This window comes from Centroberyx affinis, unplaced genomic scaffold (assembly GCF_046629955.1).
Source record: "Centroberyx affinis isolate AG114_WGS23_722 - 3 ecotype Tasmania unplaced genomic scaffold, CSIRO-AGI_Caff_v1 ptg000401l_1, whole genome shotgun sequence".
Taxonomy (NCBI): domain Eukaryota; kingdom Metazoa; phylum Chordata; class Actinopteri; order Beryciformes; family Berycidae; genus Centroberyx; species Centroberyx affinis.
This window is the reverse complement of record NW_027279069.1, coordinates 214,681-242,500: the sequence shown is the minus strand read 5'-3', so window position 1 is coordinate 242,500 and position 27,820 is coordinate 214,681. Positions and strand designations below refer to the sequence as shown.

The window sequence follows — 27,820 nt, the reverse complement described above, 5'->3', positions numbered from 1 at the left end:
AGAGAGAGAGACAGAGAGAGAGAGAGAGAGAGAGGTGTGAGGTGTGTTGCTTGCAGCAGGTGTGTGAGCGTCTGTGTGTGTGTCTGTATCATCGGCCCAGCCCCGTTTTCGCTGTTCCATCACGCGCCTTCAGGTCACAACACTAAATCGATACGCGAGCGTCCAGTTGGCGCTGGGCGAAGGGTAGTCATCTTGCGGTCAGCCTCCAAATACAGAGGGACAGAGAAGAAGAGTGATAATTAAAGCCAACAGTATCTGAGGCCAGCGCCGCCGTCTAACTTCTCAGCTCTGTAGGAGGTTAATGACAGGGAGAGGAGCGGGAAGGGATTGGCACCGATGCCTACCAGACACCACAGCATCGGCCACAAGTGTGTGTGTTTATGTCTGTGTGTGTGTGTGTGTGTGTGTGTCCGTGTCCAGACACAGACCAGTGTCAGGGAAGAGACGGGGACAGTCAGAGGGAGGAATGAATAAGGAGAGAGAGAGAGAGAGAGAGGGAGAGAGAGAGAGAGAGAGAGAGAGAGAGAGAATGGCCTTGGGCATTCCCGGACACAGAGGAAAAGCAGCACTCGTTTTCCCAGAAAAGCAGCATGTCTTTCCCATCAGCAGACAGCTCAGGGTTGTCTAGCTCTCCTCTGAAGGGGGTCATCTGTGACTCAGACAGTGTCTATGTCCCCGTCCATCCCAGAGGGACTATGAAGGGGACTGTGAAGTCCCCTAAAGGTCATTTCCTCTGCCCTAAGGAGTCAGCTAATTATTTACTCTCCTATCTCTCATCCCTGCCCTTTCCTCTCACAACCAGCTCAGCTTTATTAGTGTGCGTGTGCGTGTGCGTGTGCGTGTGCGTGTGTGGGTGTGTGTGGGTGTGTGTATGTGTGTGTGTGTGTGTGCGCACGCGTGCTTCTGTCTGTTCCTGTGCCTGCGTGACATCCTCTGTGTCGGTCGGTGTTTGTGTTCCTAAGTGGTTTTGTGTGTAAGACCGTTGTTGTTCTTCCCATGGTTTCACGTGATGGTTTGTGCCTCCCATCAGAGCATGACCTGAAGAATTCCTTCCTCAAGTTAAAAGAATACAGCTGTAATTGTTTAGTTTTAACACGCTACATCCTGTGCTGTGATCACTTTCTCTCATCGTCCCGTCCTAGTCTGTAACCCCTCCCACCACCTTTAACCTCCCCCGCTGTCTCTCTTTCTGACTGTTTTTCTTTCTCTTTTTTGACTGAATTCTGTATGATTTCAAGTAAAACAAAAAAAAACGAATGTGTGTTGTCCTTCTGTCTTCTGCGCCTCTCCTTCCCCTTATCTGTCTGCCGCTCCCTCTCCCCCCCAGGCCCTGGAGAGTGTACAGCAGTTGTGTAAGGTGCAGGGCCTGGACTCGGTGATGGAGCTGTATAGACAACACATGGGCCAGCTGCTGGACTGGCTGTCTGCCTCTGTCAACACCTGGTCCAGCTACTCCCCGCAGAGACTCCAACTGCATGTCATAGCTGTACAGTCAGGTGAGGAGGCCGAATGTACACAAGACATTGCCAGAAGTATAGGGGAGCGGGGTAAGATGAGCCAGTTTTTACTCAAAATGTTATTTTTGCAAGGCAAAATGATACAGAACTAAAACAAATGCTTCCACCCATAATTCAGGATGTTGACTTTCAAATTAACTGGTAAGAATGCAGCTAAACGAAAGACACACACACACACACACACACACACACACACACACACACACACACACACAGTGGGGCTGTCATTAGCACCAGTTGGCTTAGTGACTTTTGTAAATCCCTGTCTCTCCCTCTGTTTGTCAGTCAGTCTGTCTCAGACTGGTCCAAAGGGGTTAGTGTGTGTGTGGCGGCGGGTTAAAAGGCTGTGAACTTGTCTTTAGTGCTGAGACTTCACTTTACCTCCTTCTATCCTCTATAATCCTCCGTCATCAGCACCTCCCCTCGCCACACTTTCATCTTTCTCTCTCTCTCTCTCCCTCCCTCTCTCCCCCTTTCTCTAATTGAATGGGCAGCTGAAGTGTACCCCTGTAACCCCACCCACCCGCCACACACACACACACACACACACACACACACACACACCCCACACACACACACTCCCATGGCTAACTGACCAGTCCAGTCTAAGTCCACCCAGTGATCCCCGTGCAGGTCACTACATCAAACAACACCACAGCCGCCTGCTCTTGACCTTCCCATGGATCAAGGCCACTTTGAAGCTCTGTGTGTGTGTGTGTGTGTGTGTGTGTGTGTGTGTGTGTATGTGTGTGTGTGTGTGCTGCACTAAGCCACCCCAGGGTCAACTCTATGATCTTTGGTCCATTAACAGGACCCAAGAATGGCTGTTTTGTTTGATGTGCACATGATTCAGTGAAATCTGCGTCCTGTTGAACAATTGACGGTAGTTAATTTGACAACCGAGAATTGGTCATTTTGCTTGCTCATCAACTATTCACACAGAGACAGGGCTAAATATTGCCTTCTCATATCCTCTCACAGTGGGCTCATCTTTTCCTTCAGCTGGTGTGAGAGTGTCTGGTCCATTGTGTCTGCTCTCTCTCTCTCTCTCTCTCTCTCTCTGTCTGTTTATCAGTGTAGTGAAATCCCCCTTCACTGTCCTGTCATATTTGTGGTCAGTGTGAGGCGACCTGCTGACGGCTGCTCTAACACCTCTGTTTAATATGACACACCCTTTGATTCACACATTCCTATTGGATGAAATAGTTTTCTCTCTCTCTCTCTCTGTCTCTCTCTCTCTCTCTCTCTCTCTCTCTTTCCCCATATCTCTTTATTACACTGACCACTACCCTCGGGTCATCTCAGGATTTCCTCTGTCTCCTCTCATGTCTGTAACATTGAGCCCACACAGGGCATGGAGATTTATCAATCATTACACACACTCTCTCACACACACACCACACACATCACTATATATGGCTCTGTAAATATGCGGTCAGACAGTCGGCAGGGGTGTGTGTGTAACTGGGAATACTTTCACTGTGAATTTCCCATTTTTCCTGTAATCTACACTTATATAGAAACACTTTCTCACACAAAGACCTTTTTATTTCTTGTTTCCTCATAGTTGTGTCACTGTCTCACCATCCCTTAGATGTCTCAATAACACAAGCCCTCTGGTCAATACTGATGACACAAAAACAGGCTGTGTGTGTGTGTGGGGCTTTTTCTTGTTTGTCATTTGACATTTGGTTCTCGCAAGAAATGAAAGTGAGGGGATTTTTGGTCCTCACTAAGAAAAGTGAGCTTCATAGTGCAAAGGATAGGTATTTAGTGGGTAAGATTAGTGGTTACAGAATGAATGTAAGTCAATGGTCTGTGAGTTCCCCGATGGAGATCAATAAAGTATCACATCATCACACCGCAAGAGAAGACAAGTGTGTGTGTTTGTGTGTGTGTGTGTGTGTGTGTCTTAGGTCCAGTGATGGGGGAGTTTGTTAGCCAGCTGATGCCCCTGCTCCGGAGCTGCCTCCACCCAGACAGAGACCCAGAGATGAGGATGAGCATCTTCACAATGCTAGCCAAACTGCTGCTGGACTCAGCCAACACACTGGACTCCCAGGGGTGAGAGGAACACACACACACGCACGCGTGCACACACACACACACACCAAATGACTTCTAAGCAAGGAAACTGATAAAAGGTAAAGGAGAGGAGAGAAGTTCCCCGGTTTCCAGTGAACAAAGACACACACACACTCACACAGTAGGCTGTATCCCAGCTCAATTTTCCACCGTTTCGTCATTGCAGGACGTTACACTGAGCCTAAACCTCACCCAGTTGTTTGGGTTTGTCTAGACTTTGTTAGCCAAGCCATCACTATTAGCACAGCTCATATTTTTAGTCTTTTCCTCTCATTAACCTGCAAATTAGCACCCCACCCACAAGGGACCTTTATTAGAAAAACACACACACCCACACAAATACACAATAGTGTCTTTCCACTGGGTCATCATAAGTTTGATACAGCCGTCCCTAGGGCCTGTGATTTATTCAGAGTTGATGATAGGGTCAATCTGTCTCAATATCCAGCCTCCATAATTGGCCAAACGGACGATATGCAACATCACATTCTTTTTCAGTGAGAGGAGGGTGGTGAGCAGAATTTTGAAGCTTGATATCATGAAATCGCCCTGCTGTTGCTCGACACATGAACACGCAGGCTAGTGACGAGTTTCGCCAGAGTTAAAATCAGATTCAATATTTGAGAGGTCACATGCACATGGTCCAGCCAATTGGACCATGGAGTGTTGCGAAATAGCATCACATCAGCATGGAAGAAAATCATCATATTAAATAAAATGACCATGGCATATTACCATCATTCTTCGATCAGGCGTAATAAATAGATAAATAAAATGATGAATACAAAAAATGCTATTTTATACGCAAATGCAAGCCAGCAGCCAGCAGGGGCACCAATGTGGATTCTTAACTGTTTCTGTGGCAACCACCACTCACTGAATGCGAACTTCCATGTCGGAGAAATCTGGTCCCCCTACACACCGGGCATAGAAGCGAATCGCAAATAGTGGCCGCTTATTCACGTACCATGTGTTCATTCCATGATACAGTTAATGGTAATTTACAAACCAAAAACCCCATTCCAATCTCCACTTATGTCTCACCACCTAGATATTAAGGAGTCCTCCTGGAGTTGAATCAGCCTCTTGGGGGGTATCAGATAGACCAAGTCAAACAAGTCAGTAGTTAATCATTCCAGCATACCAGCATGCCTGTAGTGGAGGGAAGAGGCGCATGCTATCTGGATCTGTCCTCAGTGATTTAGCAACGCCTTGAATGATCACTGGCCCAGTTATCTCTGATCCCCTAATAAAAGATGGAGGGATGAAGGGGGTAAGACTTGCGTTTGGGACAGCGGGGGTGTCTGAGCTGAGCAGACGCCCAGAGAAGGGCTCCCGTTTGTGGGTTCCTCCTCCGTGATGCCCCCCTTCCCCCTCCAGGGTCCCATTCAAGCCGTCAGCTGTGCATCCCTCACCCCAGGCTCAGAGCTCTAATCTGGGGGAATGCGTTAAGCCCGAGGCCCTGCACTCCCTGGGTTCGCTGGTCACAGCAGTTGCCCCTGTCAATCAAAAAGACAAAACTCGTCACAGGGGTTGCCACGGTGACGGCTGTGCAGCGTGTGTCACCGCAGCCAAAAGGATCTGTAAGGGTTGGTAAGGTCATGCAAGGGTCCACTGGTTAATAGGAGGGATAGAATAGGTAATCTTTGCATGGTGAGGAGTTGAGAGCCTCTTTGGAATGAAACTGGCATGAGTAGAAAGAATACAAGGCAAAATAATGTCCCTGTCAGTGAAATATGCCACATAAGCACAAGTGTTCTTAAGCCAAAACATGCTGCCACCTTAGCCAAAAACATGGAAATCGGAACTTTGCTTTCAGCTTTCATCAGATTATTTCATCCTCAAAAGTGCATATTAGACAAAAGAAGTCTCTGTCTCTTGCCAACTGTCACTGCGCCCACCTGCGCTGCGAACTGCTCCTTTCATTCTTAAGCTATATCTCTGGTAATCATAGGACTATCAGGAGACAGAAATCATATTACACCTTCAAAAGGTTTCAAACGAACGCTGAACTTAACGTGGGGTGGTGCGGTCTACCTTAATATTTTCATTCATACTTATCTCCTCCATTCATGATTTATGTTTCCCCTCCTGTGCAATCTTTGCTCAGCAGATTGTAGCCCACACACACGCACTCTATGTCATCAAGGGGACAATGATAGTTATAGAGAAAACCTCTGCTCTTTGTTCTACAACCAAAATGACATAATGACAGCTCAGCTGTAGAACAAGGAGAAAGGGAAAGGAGTTTGTGTTCATGGAAGTGCCTTTCATCCACACACACACACATAATGTCTTTGTTTCATGTGGATTCATGTGCTGTGATTAAAAAGGTGAATGTGAAATCTAAGTAGAAGGTGATATGTGAGAAATGAGAATTCACCCTTCACTCCCTGGATATGACAGACAAAAATCATTTCCCACTCACAAGGGAGATGAGATAAGGTGTATGTGTGTGTGCGTGTGTGCGTGTGTGCGTGTGTGTGTGTGTGTGTGTGTGCCTGAGTGTGTCTATGTTGGTTGGGACTGCTCTGTAATTTGTTTGTGAGAGTTACAGAAGTGTACAGAGCGAGGTTGAGAGACCCATCAGGTTCACATCCAGCATTCCCAGGCCTTGTGTGTGTGTGTGTGTGTGTGTGTGTGTGTGTGTGTGTGTGTGTGTGTGTGTGTGTGTACACGGTGAAGTCCTGCAATTCTTTGCCTTGGACATTGTCACTGTAATGTGGAAATATGTCTTTCCATCTCTTGCCATTATTTATGACGAGCTTTCAACACCTTTCAACAGAGAGGGACTGAACTAACTCACCAGCAACTCCACCAGCTACATTAGTGGCACATAGACTCCCCCTACTGGCAAAGAAACGCTACAGGACACTTAATCCAGGCATCGTCCTACGCAAGATTGCTGCTTCAAATACAGATCTAAGTTGTTTTATCAGCAGCTGAAGAGCCAGAAGCTAATGACAGCTACCAGGGCTTGTGGAGTGGGTTGGGAGTAAATGGCGGTGCAGACTCTGGTAGTGTGTGAGTGGATGTGAGTGGGCCTAAGCCAGCGTGGAAAAGATAGTGAGAGAGGGAAAAGGAGGACGCCCAGATGTTCTACTCCTCTCCTCCTGTTTCTCCTCCGCTGCCCCCCCCCCCCCCCGTCTCAGAGCGAGTGTGGGAAAATGACTGCTCTCAGCTCTGTTGTGATGGCTATAGCCACTGCTAGTGAAGTGAATTCAGCTTACAGTCACTTTGCATTCCCAACAGCCATCATCATTCACTGTGTATCATGAGGCTGATTTAACAAAACAGTCTTCAGTGCTAAATTGTTTTTCTTGAAATACTGTATGATTTAAAACCACAAAGATTAATTGCATGTAGCAGAACAAATGTCCTTCTCTCCTCCTGCTGTTGTTCTTATTCTCTCTCCTTCCTCTCCATACGTCGCTCCCTCCCTCCCTCCATCCAGGCGTTTCCATGGCGAGTCGGAGATGTTCCTGTGTGAGGTGTTGCTTCCTAACCTGGTGTGGCATGCAGGCCGCACTGCCGCTGCCATCCGCACCTCAGCCTTGAGCTGTCTGCTGGCCCTGCTGCACGGAGGGGCCGTCACACCTGGACAGGTATGTCTACACACACACACACACACAAATCCTTCAGAGATGACATCTACATGTTTGCACAATGGCCCATATCATATGGATGGATACTTAAATACTGATGATTCTTAAAGTACACACAGTGTGTACATCTATTTCCATCTGCACCAAGGGACACACAAGCATTGGAAACAGTGGATATGGACTCATTCAGATAGTGTGTATTCCTGATCTCCAATCTGCAGAAACACTTCCCATTTAGTCCGTTGTAAAGGAAAAGATGTAGCAGTGCATTCTTTCAATCCATCAGGAGATGACATTTAGCTCAAACTCTCTGTTTTGTCCATTTCACATCAAAATAGATGGTCCCACTTGGCCATTTAGGAAAATATATTGTCCGCCATCTTGCTCTCCCTGGACGTAAGTGTTGGCCACAGCAGGGTAGCAGGTGTACGTGGGGGCGAGCGGGTTCACATACCTTTGTCCCTGAGGAACAATGCTTCCACTGTTCTGGACTGTTGTTATATGTAGGAGCTATCGCTAGGACACGCCCTCGCACCTGCCTCTGGGAGCGTGTGCCCAGTTATGCGTGCTCCTACACACACACACACACGCACGCCCTCTAATCTGGCTGTGTTTGCCCTTGCGTGTGTAGAGTGACCAGTCAATGCCGGCTCACACACCTCTTCTATTCCCACATCTTTAAGTGCAAGGAAAAGCAAACAGCTGGGGGACAATGTGCGTGGGTGTGCGGGTGTTGGTGTGTGATCATGCTTTTACTATCTTATGGGACCCAAACGTCCTCACTAGAATAGAAAACCTGGAAAAGTGGGGACTGAGCAGGACCATTTTCCAGACCGCAGTAAGGCGAGAGTTATTCTCAGAGGTAGGAATTGGGGTTTAGTTTAAAGTTAGGTAAGAGTTAGTGTAGACTTAAGGCTAGGGGTTAGGGAATGAAGTCAGCAACATGTCCTCACGAGTATAACAAGGATATGTGTGCGTGTGAGCGCAAGTAAGTGTGTGTGTGAACATTTCCACAGGCAAATCAAACAGGCTTACAGTCAGAAGGACATTGTTCCTTCGCTCCTTCCTGTGAAAACAATTAGCTGCTCCAGTTACACTTGGCACACTCAGATTGTCACTGATGTAATGCTGGATCCCATCTCTGCCAAATTTCCCTCCTTTTTCTGTCTCCTTCCCTCCCTCATAGCTCGCTCTTTTTTTCTGTTTTGCCTGCGCAGTTACGATAGCAAACAGACAGGGTGACAGCAGTTTAAGCCATCACCCCTAGACCCGTGGCTTGACATGCACAGCTTCACCTTGTATGTCCATTTCCCCTGTCTCTCATCTGTTGGTGTGATGAACATCTATCTTCACCGGACTTCCACAGTTAGGCTCCGTGCCTGTGTGTCTGTCCAAACTGACCCAAGCCCAGTCCTAATATGAATCTGCCATACGTCAGGTGATATTTCACTTTAGTAAAAGATTCCACATTTCAACACGCACACTTGCAGAGAAGATCGGGAAGTGTCAACCTCCTGCAGCTACCATGGGGATTTGTCACTGTCACCATCAGTATCCAGGCTTTTTTCTCTAGTCCTCAATGCTGATAATAGTGATGTGTAAATGTCAGTGTTCCAGTCTGTAGCAGTGGTGTGTTTCTGTTCTGTCTGTAGTTGCTGTGTGTGGAGGAGAGGCTGAGTCCCCAGGTGTTGTCTGCTCTAGAAGAAGACTCTCAGATGGCCAGACTGCTGGCCTGCCGCTCCCTGTCCACAATACTCAGACTCATAGGACCCAGTCTGCACCCTGATGCACTCAACAAGATCTACCCCGGTAGAGGATGGACACACACACACACACATACACACTCACACACGCAAATACACAAGATTCTGTCACACTGCACATTGGAATACATACTGTATGTACATAGCACTTTGCAATTAATTGTGCATGAACATATCACATATGTCATGATTTTAGCCTCCACAATTAATAATCATAGAATATTGGCATATCCGCAAAAGTGACGCATTTAATTTAATTTAGAACATTCCCTGTCGTTGAAAATAGTAAGACGTTGATTTAAGATGCCAAAAGTGCAGTGAAATAGTTTTGTTCCTCTGACTAAGAACGGTGATTAATAATCATGATCGCAATATCTAGCAAAAAGTCAGGGTTATCATTTTAGCCATAATCATGCCGCTGTAATGTACAGCACAGACTGAAAAGTTCTCTCCACTGCTCAAGAATCATCGGCATCTAATTATGTGCGTCTCTGTGTTTGTGTGTGTGTGTGTGTGTGTGTGTGTATGCCTCCTCCCTAAGAGCTGCTGAAGCGCCTGGACGACAGCAGTGAGGAGGTGCGTGGCGTGGCTCTGCGGGCCCTCAGCCTGTGGCTGTCCAGCCTGACCAGAGACTACAGCCCCCAGCTCTGGGCTCCTCACCTGGAGCTCCTCTTCCAGCAGCTCCTGCTGCACCTGGACGACCCCAACAGCTCAGTGCAGGAGCAAGTCCTCGGTGAGACTGGGCCGGGGGGTTGGACTAGCAGCCACTGAGGTTAGGAGGAAGCTTTAGTAGCTTGGATGCTGAGGGCTTGTTGTGCAGATTTAATAAGGGAAAGTCCACACATCCTAATAATGCTTCATTGGAGATGGGTGCAAAAATTGCTAATTAATGAATGAAAAATCAAACATATTTCTCCGCCTCCATTAGCCACACACACACACACACACACACACTCACACACACACACCCTGCACCACTGCCCACAGCCCCTCCTCTCACTAGTAGCAGTCAGCTGGTTGTTGCCTCAGTCAGCAAACAATGCTACAGAGTGGTGCTGATGAAGGGGAGTAACACGTCAAACTTGGCAAAGCACCTTAAGGACCGACACGCCAGTCTATATAAAGGATTTCGAGAGGATAGCGAAAGCTCCCATTTCAACATCACTGAAGCATTAACCATTTATCATAAACGTTAACATACCCTGCACATCATCCATTTTAGCTAACCAAACAGTTGAACATAACAGAACCAAACACTGTCACTGTATTGTCCATCACACTATTTCTTCTTTGTTTGGTTCCAAACATTGCTTCTCTGTTAATCATAACCATAGCTCTTGATGAAATACAGAAAGCTTTTTTCTCGGTGATCTTTAATGCATTTACGAATGTTCTTCTAAAGACGTGATGTTGACAGCACTTGATACCACTACTGATAAGACTGGGGAGGATTGCGAATATAACCTTATAATATGAAGCATATAGTTACATATATAATATATATATATGACTAGAAATGATGATGTGAGGTGGTCATAATGACTTTGATTGTCTGATGAAGGTCTTTAGCTGATCCAGGTAGAAGATGATGATGGTGAATATGAGGTGATGATGAAGCTAGAGTCTAGCTGTGATGTTCTGCAGACCGGCCTGCTGTGTCCCAGGCACTCATAGAGGGATGAGAGGAATTAGGGTATCCCCTATCAAACACTAACTGGCCCGCTGCCAACAGATCCCCCTCTCCTTTATTTCAAAGGCTCTCCATTATCCTCGTTTTCCACGCAATTCATCACTAACAGCAGCCCGAGCGAAGCCCCCCTGCCAGAGCAAGTCCATCACGGGCTGGAGGTGGGCTTCAGGGGAGTGAAACACAGGATCCAGATACGGGTCTGTGTGTGTGTGTGTGTGTGGTGTGTGTGTGTGTGTGTGTGTGTGTGTGTGTGTGTGTGTGTGTGTGTGTGTGTGTGTGTGTGTGTGTGTGTGTGTGTGTGTGTGTGTGTGTGTGTGTGTGTGTGTGTGTGTGTGTGTGTGTGTGTGTGTGTGTGTGTGTGTGTGTGTGTGTGTGTGTGTGTGTGTGTGTGTGTGTGACACTCTAGCACCCCGCTGAGAGAGAGACACATATGCACACCCACAGGCTTATATCTATACCCTCCATCCACCGCAACCCCCTCCTCCCCCTGCCAGCACACCTGGGGTAGGCAGGGCTATCTGCAGGGGCGAGTGTGTGCCTCATACCCTACTCCCCCACCCCCCCGGATCTCAGAACATCTCTGAACGGTCCCTCCCTAATCACAACCACATGGAGACCCCCATCTCTCCCATCCCACTTAATCCCTCTGTCTTTTATCTGTCCCTCTCCCCTCTTTCTATCTCCCTCTCTTCTTCCTCTCTTGCCCAGTGTTTTCTTAAAAGCTTGACAGTCCATAGCTTCATGGGTATGTTTTATTTATGTATCCGTGGAAAGTCTGAGTGGCTTTTCCTGAAGTGTGTAAGCAGCGCTTAGCTCCTCTGGACTTTCACTCTCTCCCACTCTCATGGATGTTAGCTGTCATTACTTTTGACAGGACGCAGGTGAGCGCTGATGCCTTAGCCAGAGATGAGAGGCCTCACAACGGATCTCTCATCTTCATATGGTTATATGGAGAGGGGGGAAAAAGAGGAGAAGGCATTCTCACACTCACCAGATGCAGCAATAGCTTCCATACCATGAATTCTAGCTCTGCAAGACGGCTTTTGAAAGCCTTCCAAGGACAATAAGCATTTTTGTCGTTGCCATTGGTTGTTAAGTGTCTGTAACCTTGACTGCAGAAGTTGGAATAATACAGATGTAAATCAACTTTATGAACCAACCTTCGCTTAAATATTTCTCGTAGTAGATTCTCTCGTAGTAGTTTTCACCCAAAATACATGTTTTTTTGAGAATTTCTTAGCTGTCATAGCATATGCTGGATCTTTCTCAGCATGCAAAAAGGCTTCCTCTCTCACTGACACTATGGCAATTAGTGATGCACCAAAACTGATATTTGGCTATTACCAGGCTAACATAGTGTGATGGACAATACAGTGACTCCAAACTGATGGTCTAAGTCTGTATTGTTCAGGAAGAGTGATGGATTAGATTGGTACTGAGTACTGGCCAAAACCTTGAATCAATATCAAGAGTGAAAAGGTTGTATCAGTGCAGTCCTGATGACAATAGTGTGTTGCAGCTGTTTATGAGTCTAGAGATTGTTTCATCATACTGTATCAGGCCTGTACAGTATAAAGATGGGAATGTGAGTAGGTTGAGAAGAGCTAGCACCCAGCTAGGAGTCTCCCGGTGAAATGAGATGACCTCACATTGTGCTGAGTGATCGTCTGAATCTGACAGCACCCATAACCGCCTGCACCGCAAATCTGGACACATTCCACACTCTCATGCATGGCTCTGTCTCCGTTTGAAGCTTCCTTCTTTTTTCTTTCTCCCCCCCACTCTCTTTCTTCCTTTCTATCTCTTTCTCTTTGTTCCTTTTATTCTTGATCCCATTCTTATGGTTCTTGGATTTCAAACGCATATCTGTGAAGTGGCTTGATGTCTGCAGCATGTCCTGACAGCATGATGGACAGCACCGCCACCCCTCCCTCTCGTCCCACCTCCTCTCTCTCCTCCCCCTCCTGTAATCTCACAGTCCTGGCAGCATGTCTGCTACCTGCTCAGTCTCTCTCTGTCTCTCTCTCGCTCTCACACACACACACACACACACACCCTATTGGCACTGGTATAACTCACTTCTCACAAGTCATCATTGTTCTCCTTCATGTCAAAGTCCCACTCCTCCCCACCTCCTCCCCAACAGAGTACAGTATACACAAAAGGTAAAAATCCCCTCCATCTCCTTGAGGAACAAAGGCGGGTTCCGTGAGGTATCAGATGATGAGTTTACATGAGCTAACTCATCCGGAGTGACGGCGTGTCACCACTGGAGCGTCACTTTTGTAATGTGGTTTCCTAAGCATTTACTGTTGACAGCAATTCAGGTAATTCTATATACCTCTGAAGCTCAGCAGTAGGTCCCCCGGTCCCAGTGTGGGAACCGTAGGAGGAAACTATTTGAGAGGCAATTACCGCCCCCCGGTGGAAGGAGGGGACATGTGCACATGTTTGGGTTGCAGAGTTTATGCACTGTAGTTCATCATTGCCATCTGCTGGCTGCTTTTGGAGGTTGTTGTAGAAAATGTCACATCAGAGTGGCTGTTTGAGAGATGGAAGGTATCTATGTGCTTATACAAGTTATAACGGAAAAGGTTAAGCATGATCAGTTCGTAAAACTAACATGAGCAGTTTATAAATCTGACTTTAAGAGAAAGCAACGAGAGCAAGAACAACAAGACCACTGACCCCTTTAGTTTAACTTACAGAGGTTAACAGCACTAGTGCTCAGTTGAGTTTGATGCTTTTGCACATTTAGTGTGCCTTTAATATCAAATACTTCAATAGTTTGACTTGCGTAGAAGTTTGAATGGAGGACTTTTTTATATTTGCCAGAGTAGACCTAGTATTCTTTCACTTCAATGAAAAGTGTGTCTTCTACCATCATGGTTTAATCCTGGCTGACCTGTGTCTGTGTTGTGTGGGTTTGGTTTTGTGCGTGCGTGTGTGTGTGTGTCCAGGGGTCCTGAAGACGGGCAGCTCGGTCCACCCGGCACTTCTGAAGAAGGAAGTGGAGGCGGTGAGGGACAAACAGCGCAGCCCTGTCTACTGTGACCAGTTGCTGCAGCACATCAACTCACTACTCAAGGAGTCTGCTGAAGACTGTACAGAGTGACAATCTATCATTCTAACACATCTAACACTCTGAAACAAACACAGACTGGAGTTTGTGCCTTGATTTTGTGCCTTCAAAGAATTTATCTTTTCACTCTCATCTTTTACTGTAAATCTGGTATTGATGATCAATCTAAAACAAAGTGTAGATTAATATGATGGAGCATTTTTTCACTCAAATGGCGTAACATTAAAGGAATAGTTCACCCCAAATGAAAATTCAGTCATTATCCACCTGCTTGTCCTACGAACTTCAATGGAGTTTCGACCTACATGGGAGTGAGAAGATAATAACGTAATATTTCATTTTGGGGGAAACTATTCCTTTAATTTGTAAATTCACCCGGATACTGTCTTCAGAGTTAGTAAGTTATTTGTCCTCTTTGCCATTCCTTTTAGAGCTGTGTTGTGTTCTTTCATTTGATTTCTATGCAAAGTGCCTCCTTATGACCGTTTGGCCATTTGTTCAAGAACATTTCTGATGCATCCGTTGTTAAAGGAGCCTTTTATTCCTTTTGCACTGATTTGTATTCATGCTTTTGTTTTTAATGAAGGCAAACAGATTTTTGATTGATTCTGTGGTTTCGCTTGTGTGTTTTATGAGTAATACTTAGACACGCATGCATATCTACATGATTGGGGGAGACAGTGTGATATTGCAGCAATCCTGCACTCAAACTGCCAACATCCCAGGTACCAGATGGGGCAGTGTGAGCCTGAGTGGACCCTCCCTGCTCTCCTCAGCAACAGCTGAGATAACCAGAATGAGACTGTGGGGCAGGTGATTTTGCTTTCAAAATAAAAGTGTAATTTTTTTCACTTCTGGATAGCCTACTAGCGAGATCAACTTGGTATTTCATGATTAGAGTGCCTTATAGACTGGTACATTTAATGCTAAAATGATTGTTTGGTGGTTTAAACACAAACACAGTCTTATACAGTGCTCTTTGTGTATTTATGGCAGCCCTATATGGCATAGGCCCATATGGCTGTGGATACATGCTCTAAAAAGGCCATTGTGGGGAAAAAAATATTTTGTTTTACTACAGATTCCTCTTAAAATACGGTCCTTCCTTGTTATCACTCCTCTATTCTGTATTACTCAAAAAAAACTTCACATCACACGTCAATAAGCTTTTTATTTTGAAAGCTGTGAGCGGAAGTCCTGTATGTATTTATTCTGGATAAAGTGACACTGATGACAGTCACGACCCCTCTGCCTCCCGTCCTCCATCCGCAGCACAGTATGAAGTGAAAGTGCTGAGACTCATGTAACGGGTCGGGTCTGCAGGCGGCAGCAGGGCAGACAGTGAGCTCTGCTTACTGACATGCGACCATGTAGTCACCTGAGTGCTGACAGCGACCGTTTACGCAGTGCTCCATCCATTGCGCTTCCCTAAACAAGTGGCCATCCACATTTTCCCACTCAGTCGTGACATTATATCCACCGCGCGTTTCGCCATGTTACAAATCGGAGATGAACTGATGTATTTCTCGGCGGTGTTTCTGCTGGTGATGCTCGGGACGAGGAGCGCCACGGGGGCGTCCGTCCTCACCGCATCCCTCTACGTCTTCATGGTGATGTTCCGGTTCCCCCCGGTGCCAGCCGACCAGGCCGGCCGGGTGCTGCGGCCCGGGGCCCAGTCAGGCGGCGTGCCCGTGGTGGCGCACCGCGCAGGGAGCCACGACGCCCCGGAGAACACACTGGCTGCGATCAGAGAGGTGAGGCGGGCAGGCGTCTGCTGACATGCTGCAATCATCAATAGCAAAATGGAGTATACCATAGGAAACAATAACTATAGTACTCCTATGATACATTGTAGAAGGATAGCCTACTACACAAATGTCACAGCAAAATAGCCTATATATTTAGTTCATATGGGAATATTGTAGTGATACCATATGAGTTAAAACAAAAAACACTACACAATCGAGTACAATAAGGTCATCATAAACTCCTATGAATTTTAGGCTATAGTCAATTTCCATCAGGGATATTTTGTGATAATATTAGATTGATAGCCTATTAGCTACTTTGGCTTTACATCTCATTAGCTCCCTCATTCTTAATGGTCAGTCAACTAATACTGTACATTTTCATCGGCCTGTGCAGGATTGAGTGAAAGCAGACCCATGGCTCATTCTGCAAGCACATGTGGTCAGCCGCATTAATGATCCATGCTGGCCACCCTTGAAAACCAGGTCTATTCATGTAGTGAAGCCATCTCCATGGGTGAATGATTCAGTCCATAACTACATAACCCCAGTCAGGTTCCCATTTTGCACGACAGACTTGTAATTAAATCCTGTTTCCCCGGCTGTGCCTGTCTTTTCAAATGTGGAAAGTGCTGAGCCAGTTCTGCTGTGTGTCCTTGCAAGATCTCACTGATACAGTGTCCCAGTATCAGTGCAGTCATCATCCTGTACACTATGTCTTACCAATATATTTCAGTAAAGAGGTCATGGGTAATACTGGATCCAGCATTCTGCCATCCCAAACACCTCTGGATGTGTTTATTTTATTCATTTTTTCCAGCAGGCTATTATTCAGCTTCTCCTTTAAAAAAAAAAAGAAACACTCTTGATCCATCACTTGTTTAAAATTACAGACCCATCTCCAAGCTCCCCTTTCTATTCAACAGCCTGGAGTAAGCAGTTTTTAAGCAGCTCTTGGATGGGATGGAAAACAATATTTCTTTTTGGATTTTGTAAACGACACAGTACTGAAACAGCTTTTCTCAGGGTCACTAATGACATCCTAATGTGTGCTGATGCTGAGGAGCGCTCCATTTTGCTCCTACCCAACTTGAGCGCTGCCTTTGATGCTGCTGAGCATCATAAGCGTGCACAGGGGTCTGAAACTTATCCTTTTTTACATGGAAACACCAAGATAGAGTTTTTAATGGAGCATCACTAACACTGATCATCTGAGGAGCTATGAGCTAAAACCTGTCTGAAGGGCATTTATACCACAGTATTTCCACTATATATAGAGCTATTCAAACCTGGCACACGTGCTTTCCTTCTCCTCAACAGATTACATCGGTCAGCAGCGAGCATTTGAGGCCACATGAATGTTTTCATCATCTCTATAAAATCATAAGACACATACTTCCTTATCCAGTGTGTGCAGACAAAATGTCTGTAACTCCTTCAGATGGAAAAACTGCCAAAATTGTGAGTCAAACTGCATCGAGAAGTCACTATTGGGGCTGGACTGGATTTTAAACCCAGGTCTACATCTATTTCCCTTGTATAATTTTCTTTTGCTTATCCAATTAAGAAACATTGCCAAAATCAAATCAGTGTTGTGTTTTTATAATTTGGAAATAATTATTCTGTATCTCATTGTGTCTGGAATATTGTAATGCTTTGTTCTCTTCACTTAGCCAATCTACGGTAGCCCAGCAGCATTTGGGGCAGAATGCTGCCACAAGGCTTTTGACTAAAAACTAGGCACAGGTCCAACAGTTTGCCAATACTGGCCTCCCTTCAGTGGCTGCCAGCCAAGTGTAGAATTGATTTGAAAAGTCTTCTGATCACCTATTACTGAATTGTTGTGACCTCATAAGACTGATGAACAAAAGCTCATCGTGCTTTTGCAGTCTTGAGTCTCCAATCCACAGATCTTACATGTTTTTGGAATGTGGGCAGAAAACAACACGGCAGAACATGCAAACTCCACACAGAACAGGCAAGGGTCGGGAATCAAACCTGGGTCCTTGGTACTAACCGAACTGATCCGCTGTGCCACTCTGCATACTTATGTAGGCTCTGTTTCTCCCGTCATTTAATACTCCTATGCTATATTTCTGCCTGTCAGTATGTTTCAATTTAGATGAGACAGCTGTTTCTGTCCTCCCATGTCTTGTCCTCTTCTGTTTCCTCCTGTGTTCTCCTGCTCTAGGCCAGCAGGAACGGGGCTACCGGAGTGGAACTGGACCTGAGTTTCACAGCAGATGGGGCTCCGGTGCTGATGCATGATGAGACTGTGGACCGCACCACCAACGGCTCCGGGTCAGTCAGCAGATTGCAGTTGGCCCAGCTTAGGAGACTGGACGCCTCTGCCCGCCACAGGCTCAAGTACGCTGCTTCTCAATGTTCAATGTTCCGTTCAGCATGTCAAAGAATGTGTTCCTTAATATATTTTTGGAATCATTTGTTTCCCGTCATCTTTGCACAAATCAGGACAGGATGATCTTGTACTTGGTTTCATCACAGATTTAGAAGAAGGATAAGGGAAAATACACTGGGAGCATGAACGCATAAACTAGATACAGCAGAAGTGTTACCTCAGTGTGATCTCAGATAAAACAGGCCCAACCTTTGTTTAGGCTGAACTGCTGTGGTTTCCTCTGCCTCCAGGGAGAAGTTCAGTGGAGAAAAGGTCCCAACTCTGCAGGAGGCGGTGGAGGAATGCATCAGACACCAGCTCACCATCTTCTTTGATGTCAAAGGTCAACCTGATAAGGTACTGTGTACACTGACCTGATGGGCAACATTTACAGAATGCCCCTTTAAAGCAATATTCCACTTAGTTTTAACATGGGGGTTATTTGGCACTTGATCACAACAACAAATGGGATCCGGATCTGTTACAGATCCCGCTTTTAAGACAACAAAGCAGTCCTATTTCTATTCTTGCTTTACACTAAAAGTAGTATTTAAAAATGAAAGTAGATCTGGTCTCCCAAATAGGAACTATCTCTCCTAAATGGTATCCCTCCGCTATGTTCTCTTCTATCAGAAAAAATGCTATTTGCCGAAATTATGTTCTAAAACGCTGGCTGGACCAACAGTCCATTGAAAATCACATTAGTGGGATCTGTTGTTGAATCTGTTCACAAACATGTTAAATGTCAGTTTTCATTTTCGTGGCCTCATTCAAATGAATGGGAAGTAAAAGTCTGAACGCAACAAACTCGTCCAGCTGCTTCTGATCTTGGTGATTAGTTTATATTCTGGTTTTCATGGTGGTCAATTGCCAAATAACCCCCATGTTAAAACTAAGTGGAATATTGCTTTAAATATATAGATGACAATGATACAGTGATTTAGTTAAAGCTGTAGCACGTTAAATGTGAGAAGTTATGGCGACTTCAAAGCCAGCAGTAAGAGGCAGTGATCCACAGACATTCTCAGTGCAGTGATCACAAAGTGTCTCACGGCTGTCTGCAGCAGTTGGTGCAAGAGGAATTCAACTAGCCTCCTAGCCATGTGGCTCACTCACTTCCTCCCTTGTGACCCAGTAAATGTTTTAGTAACCTCTTTCAATGAGCCTCTTTCAGATAGGTACACAACATTCTCTTGTTGAAATCTCTTGTTGTTATGGGTTAGTAAAATTCTTTCTACCTCAAGTGGTAACTTTTGACCTTGTTGAAGACCAAGAGCTTTATTCCATATCAGTTGTCTGTCCCCCGAGTTAGGACAGAGCTGTACAAAATGACTTAAAATGGACTGATTTGATCCCTCTGGGTGAATTCACCTCACTTATAAAGAACCTGGAATGGAACACTGCTAGTAAATATCTCTGCCCGTAACCCACTTGATCGACTCTTTCGGAACTATATTTATCTCTCCAGGATTATATTTATCTGCGTATTGTTGTTCAAATAGACTGTTTTGCCTTTTATGTTGTCCTTGGATGTACCTCGGTTGTTTTTCTGTTTTTTATTATGGATATCTTGGATGTTTTGTCTGTTTTGTCTGTTTTTATTATGCTGCCCCTTGGCCAGGTCTCTCTTGTAAAAGAGGTTTTTAAATCTCACTGAGATTTGTTTACCAGGTTAAATGTAGGTTAAATCAAATATTCTCGTCTTCACCAGGCTGCATCGGTGCTTTTTGAGATGTATAAGAAGTTCCCTGTCCTGTACAACTCCAGTGTTGTTTGCTCCTTCGAACCCAAAGTCATCTACAAGGTGAGGTCTTGAGTTACTCTCAAGCACTTTGGATGTGAAATATGACTAATTAATAACCATGCTAATAATAATAGTAATAATAATCAGAATCATTAGGAAACCATTTTTATGTTATAATTCATATTAATAATGCTTCCACCTATATGACCCCTAATGATACATTTACTCTTTTCATTGTTTGAATGATAGTATGGATAAAAGTGGGGGTTTTTTTTGTCTGTATGCCATGACCTGTGACCTCTCCTGGTCCACAGATGCGTCAGACTGACCCCAAGGTGGTCACGGCTCTGACCCACCGGCCCTGGAGCCTGAGTCGCTTCGGCGACGGCACGCCTCGCACCCTGTCCTCCTGGAGTCAGTTCTGGAGCGGCGCCCTGGACGTCCTGCTGGACTGGGCCCACCACCACCTGCTGTGGAACCTGTGTGGGGTCTCTGCCATCCTCATGCACAAAGACTTCATCTCACTGTAGGTGCAGCTACATATGGTTTGGCGTTAACACAATGCTGCAGTGTTTGTAGCTACTAGCCACTAAGAAGAAGAAATGTAGGCCAGAGGAGTGCGCAGTTTACATGATTTCTGGGTGATGAAGTCCTTTTAACTTTCAGAAATTCAAAACAGCTATCCTTGCTGCCACTCGGGGCCGCCAAAGTGCGAAGACGCCTTGTGCAGCTTTAAAAGAATTTATGTGAATGTGTGTCACCTATATATTTGTCACCTAAAATATTACCTGGCCCTCTCTCCTGTTCCTTATTTGCTCTCCTCTGTTCTATTTTCCTTCCCTCCTCCATATCCCTCTCCCTCTCCCTGTCCTTCTCCCCCATCTCCTCTCCCCTCCTCACCTTTCCTCCGCTCTCTTCATCCCTGTCCTCCCTCCTGTTTTTTTTAACCAGGGACTATGTGCAGTACTGGGCAGAGCGAGGAGTCGAGGTAGTGGGCTGGACTGTCAACACAGCTGTGGAGAAAGAGTACTACCAAAACCTGCTGAAGATTAGCTACATCACTGACAGTCTGCTGGAAGACTGTGATCCCCATTACTGAACGAATTGTGGGGTTGGGGTGGCTCATACAGACACACACACACACACACACACACACACACACACACACAGTGGTTCAAGCCATATGGAAAACCCATAGTTTGCCAGTAGACATCACGCACATTAAAAATTTTACCCCCTCCAACACAAATACAACATGACTACATTTACCAGCTCATTGTCATTTAAAGCAACATGGAAATACCGAATTAGTGAATTAGATGAAGCTAAACTTGAGATAAGGGAAGTGGAGATTTGGCGCTAACTAGTTGTGCAGCCAATCAAAGGATCCAAGCTTTATAGAAATGCATAAGAATTAGTGTAAGAGGTAGGAATGCATAGCAGGCTGGCAAACACATCAAAGCCTAGTGTTGGTATTTCCCTTTAAACCTACAGGCACATTAAACCATGAATAATAACCTTAACCTTATCCTACTACCAGCAGCAATACCTCCAACTCTCCCGGACCAAGGATTAGGATTACACTACCTTAAAGATCTTTTCTACCTTCTGTGCTGATCTTACAGAGGCTTCGGTGCACCTTTTAAAGAGGCATCAGTGGACTCATGTCGTTATATGAATGTCTGCTATCCTGTTGAGTTGGTCATCTTATTTATGCATAAGTATAGACACAGCAGATCTCCTGTAAATATCAAGAAAATAAACATTTCCTTTGCCTTAACTTGCAGGCAAGACTAGTTTTAAGAACGGGTTACATTGTAATAATCAGGCAAACCCACTTAAATCATCTTGGGGTCACTCATCAAAACACTTTATTTGCAGAATAAGGTTTACCCACCTTTATAGGCTGACATAAATCTTTATCATGTAAATTCATGATATCAAACTGATGTAAGTTATGTAAGGATTTTAAGGGAAAACGCATAAATGAATAAAGTATACTTGATTTTTGTTTACATTGGTGGTTGTTTGCCTTGTAGTGATCACCAACTGGAGGTCATGGTTGTCCCACCTCTTTATTTACCTCTACATCACTGCTTTTATTGTAATGTCTGATTGGATTGTAAACAGGGTTGTATTGTATATATGATTGCATTTCACACCATCATGTGTGTATTGTGTAAACACAGAAGAGCAACGTTAGGCAGGTGGAGGCATGGCTTCTCAACTCCGTCCATAACAGAGAGATAGCACCCGTTAACAGGGGATCCAGCACCTTTTCATGTCCAGGACCCCCAAATAGACCACTGACCCCTGTTTGATAAGCTCTTGTCCCACAAAACCCCACCTGAGACGACTTTTTGTTTGTTGTAATTTTGTAAAGAATTCCATAACTGTAAAAATACTGTAGGTGGGGAGTGAAAGTGAAACAAAATGGTCACCTTTATTCATTCTGTAATGGTCATTTACCTCCAGGGAATGAAAAAAACAAAACAGTGAAATAAAACTATTCCTCATTTTGGGGCCCGCCCTGGAAGCCCCATCCGTGGCCCTCGGAGTCCCCCCAGTGTCCCGGTGTTATTGGGGCTGAGGTGGCTCTCGGCCGGCCGGGACACTGTCCCTTTAAAGCGCCGAGGGAGGCGTGTATAGGGACGTCGAGCAGTGGTGCGTTTTGACGGTGTGCGTTCAATGTCTTATGAATGACAGCCCCTGTTTCGGTGTGTGTGTGACATTGTGCCGCCGCCGGACACCTCAAGAACCAAAGTGACCGAGTTCATTTGTCTGGAAGGAGAGGACAGGTTAGGACAAGGAACTCTGCAGGACGGGAGGGTCGCTGGTTGGTTGAGATGCGCTCCGGCTGCTGGTTTTACGCGGAGAGGAGCCCGACGCACGATTATGTTTCCTGACAGGTTACTAAACATCGTGTCCAGTCTCATGTCAGCTCCCGGGACTTGCGTTGCAATGAACGGATCACCCTGAGGCCAAATCTACCCCGATCAACCGAGAAGACTGACCCGTCCTGCACTGGTTTTGGAGCCATTAAGCGAATTCCTTTACGCGACAGATCCTGGACTCGTGGTGTTTTGACTTTAAGTGCCTTTACAAGCAGGCCTACTGTACCTGGAGCTGGTCCATCTGACATAACTGCACACTGAAGCCTGCTGGGAAGTTGACAGTGCCATACTGAAAGTTTACAGGGGATTTTGCCAACGCATGATGTACACAATTACAAAGGGTCCCAGCAAACTGGTCACCCAGCGACGAACAGGTAAGACTGGGTGCTGCTAGATTGTAATAACGAACTTGTAACAGTGTCACACCTTCAAACACACCTTGATACACCCCTTAGGCATTCAACTTGACATGCAACTTCTGCTAGACTATTGATCATCAATATCTACATTAAAAAAAAAAAAAAAAATGCAAAATGTTCTTCTTTTGCAGGGCCCACGCAGCAGATTGACAACAAAATAAACGACTTCAAGCACAAACAGACCTCCTGGTCTCTGCCTGAGTAAGTATTCAGCTTTTGGTGTAACACTCCTCTGTCATGAAAAATATATAATATTCCTATAATGTTCTTATAGGAACAAATAGTGTGTCTGTGGTAGGTATTCAATAGTGAGTTTTAGTGACCTTTTTGCACTTTATGGTGTCTTTTATCTCCTATATGTTCACTATAATAGGCCTATTCCTCTAGGGCCTCATAGTTTAGCTGTGGTATTTGTATAGCATCCTCTTAAAGGTCAAACTTGTTTGCAAGGTATTTCAGCCTAATTCTGCTACCATCTGCAGAAGCAGTGTGTCAGTGTGTGATAGTGTCATGGCAGCAGTGGGTGTCATCAGCTCAGGACAGGCGCAGTTCATCAGTAAAAGATTTATAGACCACCTTCACACTCTGGGTTTCCCAAGGCCCAGCCGCCCTGCTTGGCTGTTTTCATGCCATTGAACTTCGACTTTTGTGTGACCTTGTGGAGAGGCGAGGCGGCACATGGTCCTTCCTTCAGCTGTTGCAATCTCCCACTCCATCCAGCCAACCTTGTTTGACTAGGCCTCAAACCCCAAGGCCCCAAGGCCTGCACATGAAGAAGCCTCCTGATGTGACAGAGGCATGGCTCTCAACAAATAACCCACCTCTTATATAAATACATATATAACAGATAATCAAGTCTTTGACAGATTTGCATGTGTTGACAGTCTTTCTTTCTTCTCATACCCATCAGCCTCCCTGCACCCAAGATAGTTTTCAACCGCCTGAACGGTAAGAAGTACCATCAGCCGGCTCCAGCTGTCCCTGTGGACAGCCAGCGGGAGGAGAGCTTCACCCCTGCACACGAGGAGAACGTCAACTTTGTCTATGAGGGTAAGAAAATTAATGAACGGCCTGACTGGAAATAAGAGTAACATGGCTGCAACCTGAGATGACGTCTCCCAGACACACTTTTAAAGCTCACTGTATCCATCCACCTTTCAGTGCATCACCAGCTAGCTGTTTTGTGAATGACATTGTTTGGCCATGTTGCTATCTGAGTTTAGAGGGAACAATAGCACCCCCACCTCCCTCCCAGCGTCCCGGCCCAGCGGCTGTGCTCTCCCCTCCCAGGGCTCGCCTACACAGCTGCTCTGACACTGATAGCCATGATAGGCACCTAGCAGAGAGAGCCGCTTCAAGTGCCTCCGCTCTCACACCCGCATACTGTGCTCCTCTATAAACCTCGTGACCCACGCTGGCACACGTGCTGAGGCACAGCAGCGTTTTGGCCTTGACTTGCTGCTGCACCGCCCGCCCGCTCTGGGAAAGAGGCTTGCTGTCCATTAGAAGTGCTCAAACAACAAAGGGTCTGACAGAAGAAAGGTTTTGTTGTGTCTGGGTGAAACTCTACACACTGACCCACTTTTGAAGTCGGCAGGCCTTTTTAACATTCGCAGACCGGCTCAGACTCAAGGAGACTTCTTTCGATTGTGGGTGTTCATGTTGTCTGTCCGCCCCGTGAGTTGTTGGTGTTGAAGCTCTGCCACAGCAGCTCATAAACAACTTCAGTAACCTTGTCATTGAGTGGACAAGGACAAAAACTAGGCCCGACCCCTGCCATGCAGGGCTGATTCATTCTCTTTAACCCCCCCTCCCCCTCTCTAAAAGAAACCTTTCCTGCAAAAATTGTGGAGATACCTCTGACTCAAACAAACTGTTGTCCCTCTGACTTTTCTGAAAGTCATGACCTAGTGGCAGCTGCCTAAGATAAGATCAAATGTTGGCCCCATGGGAGTTACTACACACACACACACACGTGACCGGTGACAAGTCCACAGGGTGCAATATTTGAAATACAAACTTTTGCCAGAGGTGGTAGGCCTTTGTGGAAGTTGCCCTTATGGACTTTACCTATTTAACACTGTGGGTGTGACAGTAAGGTCCTTTTAGTATAGACTTAAAAGGACACTTCCTATTACCCATTGATTACCCTTTTTTAATAGTCTTCTGTTCAGATTAGTGGCCTGTTTTATTTAGCATGTCAGCCATGCAGCACCACGTTTACAACTAAAACCCCACAGTGAGTAGAAGGTTACAGTTACTTGTTTTGTATTCAGTCTGGTCTGAACTGCCACAACCTGCAGGCTGTAACAGATCGGGGGTCTGATAGAACAGATAACGGCCTTGCTGGATCCATCTCAGAAGTCTGAATGGTGCTGGTTGTGTGTGGTTCCTGACGGAGATTGTGTTTGTTTTGTCAGCGTGGCAGGAGGTGGTGCAGCAGGTGGAGGAGGGGCCCAGCCAGGGGCCGGTCCACTACAGAGACAGCAGCCCCAGCCCACAAATGGACAGTGAGTATAGCTGCTCTCCTATCCCTCTCCTACTCATCCCCCCTCCCCACACTCCATCATCCCTCCACCATCTCATGCAGTTTCTTAGGCCCACAGCCTCAAGGCTCAAGTCTGCATTTGTTTTGTGGTTCGTTTTGAAGCTGCACTAGGCAAGATTTTTATGATTAAAAATCCACCTGTTTTATCCGCCTAAATCACAAAGTGGGGCTGCAACAGAGAAGAATGCCTATTATTATTGATCATATCAACTATTTGATCATAGTTTCACTGTTACCTCTCTACCTACAATACAGGTATTTTTGTATGGGAATTTTGGACAAAATCATATCTAACAATAAAAAATAAAAATAAATAAAAAATATTCACAGATTTGCGTCCGAGAGACAAAATCTCATCAAATGGGGGTCCGTGGCCTAATGCGTACTAAACTAAAGGTCCTTAATATGGAAAAGGTTGAGAATCACTGTCCTAAACAGTAGCAAGCAAGCACTCCATGAAGAGAAACCTGAACTCACCAACGTTAGATCTTTTGCCTCTCTCGTCCCTTTGGTATCATTTGACATAAAGATCGGCTGGGTTGGTAAACATGAACGACACGTCACATGATTTCTGGGTATTAATGTTCGAATTTTTCAACCAGTTACCTCTCACCACCAACGTGCAAAGTTTCCCAGTGCAGCTTTAAACTTGAATTTGCCAATTGCCACCCCACTCTCAAGCCTTTTAATCCAGCATTACTTAATTTAATAGAATTCTTCTTCTTATTTTACCCTTATCTCCTCTACCTAATATCATCGGGCTGAACTACGGCTCACTGTAGCCTTATTATATACAGGTAGAAGCACAGCTAGTTTTGTGCAACATCACATTCCTTAATGGTGAAAGTTTCACTGTGATATGTGTATGAATTTCTCCTTCTTATTGTAAAGTACATCAGGGCACATTGGATCCTGTGTGATATTTATTTAGGTGTGGTGACTTCTTAAGCCTCAATGGTCCTCAGGTATAAGTCTGACTTATGCTAACAGCCCATATACCTGCTGTAACCTGGACAGTAGGTTACGTCTGTGTGTGACAGCCAGCCAGCCAACCAAGGATCAGTCCAGCTGCTCGCCTGACCCTCCTGTCTGGAAGGAAGCGAGGTCACTGGCTGGCTCTCCTTATGGCTTAGTCCTCATTATCCAAATGAGACAATATCAAACTCTATTATGTTAATATGTTTAATAGGACACTTTTCATCATTTAAGAGAAATTTGCATTTGGTGCCAAAACAAACGTCCTCAGTAGTGTTCAGTTTTGGATTACTCCAGGCAGAGTTAACCCATGTCCATGCATCTAATGAACTGTCTAGTTGTCTAGGAGATTTGCTTCTTCTGTTTTCATTCAGCAGTGACAGGTCACCACAGAAAGTATAAAAAATAATAAAATAAATAAATAAATAAAGTATTTTATTTTTTTAATATCCAATGTACCAAGTAAATATCCAAATGATAACCTAAGTATCTAAATAATAATTGTAAATTATAAGCATCCCAACCACTGTTCCAGATGCAGTATATTGTGCCTGTGTTTGGATGCAATATCAAGCCAGGAAGATAGTGTCTGCCATGGTTGGAGAGTTTTGCTGTAAAATGAGATATCCACCATTTTGAAAAGTGACACCTACTCCTACAAAATGATTGACTGATCGATTGATTGCATTGGTAGTTTAAATGATAAATGGTAGTATAGTAGATGACTGAAGTCCTTGGTTGACAAAAAGATAACTCTTTTACAGACAAGGTCCTCTGGTAAATTAACACGACATGCAAAGTACTGCCAATTTTTTCCTATTTACTAATTTTGAATTCCTGTCCTTCCTTTTCTTAGACTTTGTGCCCATAGATCTGGATGAATGGTGGGCCCAGCGCTTCCTAGCCAACATAGACAAGCAGTCCTGAGGGGCTCCTCCAGGGCCGGGGGGCCTGATGGAGGCAGGGCCCGAGGCAGGAAGGCTCACCAGAGGAGTGGGAGCCTGGCAGCAGCAGCAGGTGGGCCAAACCACCATGAAGTGGTTCAAATGGACGGACAGCGCTGGGACGCTGGCACAGTAGCCACGGAGAATCACTTGACTTGAACTCTAACCTTTTAGCCTTTTAACTACGGTACCTCCATCACTACACACTCTGCGACAGATGGCACACTGGAGGATGAAGTCTTGAAGCTCAACTTACTAACATGTGAACAGAGATGTCATGCTACTTTGAAATGCAATAAAAAATGTATTTTCAAGCTCTGTGTTGAATTTTTTTTTCCCCCTTTGGGTTGGAATTTGCTTGCAGTACTACAACTTTCCACAGGTTGTCACTAGAACGCAGTCATACAT

At 45.4% G+C, this 27,820-nt stretch overlaps 3 protein-coding genes across 3 annotated transcripts in view; all 3 read left to right on the top strand.

The window, feature by feature from the left end:
* The window catches only part of LOC139641815 (dynein axonemal assembly factor 5-like), a 26,865-nt gene extending 12,540 nt beyond the window's left edge, over nucleotides 1–14,325 (top strand). The window contains exons 8-13 of the mRNA XM_071516424.1: nucleotides 1,328–1,496; nucleotides 3,434–3,581; nucleotides 7,057–7,207; nucleotides 8,860–9,016; nucleotides 9,512–9,703; nucleotides 13,621–14,325. Of these exons, the coding sequence (XP_071372525.1) occupies nucleotides 1,328–1,496; nucleotides 3,434–3,581; nucleotides 7,057–7,207; nucleotides 8,860–9,016; nucleotides 9,512–9,703; nucleotides 13,621–13,775 (972 nt within the window). The 3' untranslated portion in view covers nucleotides 13,776–14,325. The remainder of the gene's footprint in view (nucleotides 1–1,327; nucleotides 1,497–3,433; nucleotides 3,582–7,056; nucleotides 7,208–8,859; nucleotides 9,017–9,511; nucleotides 9,704–13,620) is intronic.
* Nucleotides 14,326–15,235: 910 nt separating this feature from the next.
* LOC139641816 (glycerophosphodiester phosphodiesterase 1-like) lies at nucleotides 15,236–21,523 on the top strand. The gene is made up of 6 exons (XM_071516425.1): nucleotides 15,236–15,496; nucleotides 17,682–17,857; nucleotides 18,140–18,245; nucleotides 19,600–19,692; nucleotides 19,947–20,158; nucleotides 20,584–21,523. The coding sequence occupies exons 1-6, from the start codon at nucleotides 15,236–15,238 to the stop codon at nucleotides 20,729–20,731; spliced, it is 996 nt and encodes a 331-aa protein (XP_071372526.1). The 3' UTR covers nucleotides 20,732–21,523.
* Nucleotides 21,524–22,321: 798 nt separating this feature from the next.
* Nucleotides 22,322–27,726, top strand: LOC139641813 (MAPK regulated corepressor interacting protein 2-like). The gene is made up of 5 exons (XM_071516420.1): nucleotides 22,322–22,900; nucleotides 23,077–23,146; nucleotides 23,856–23,995; nucleotides 25,366–25,455; nucleotides 27,325–27,726. The coding sequence occupies exons 1-5, from the start codon at nucleotides 22,846–22,848 to the stop codon at nucleotides 27,393–27,395; spliced, it is 426 nt and encodes a 141-aa protein (XP_071372521.1). The 5' UTR covers nucleotides 22,322–22,845; the 3' UTR covers nucleotides 27,396–27,726.
* Nucleotides 27,727–27,820: the final 94 nt, after the last annotated feature.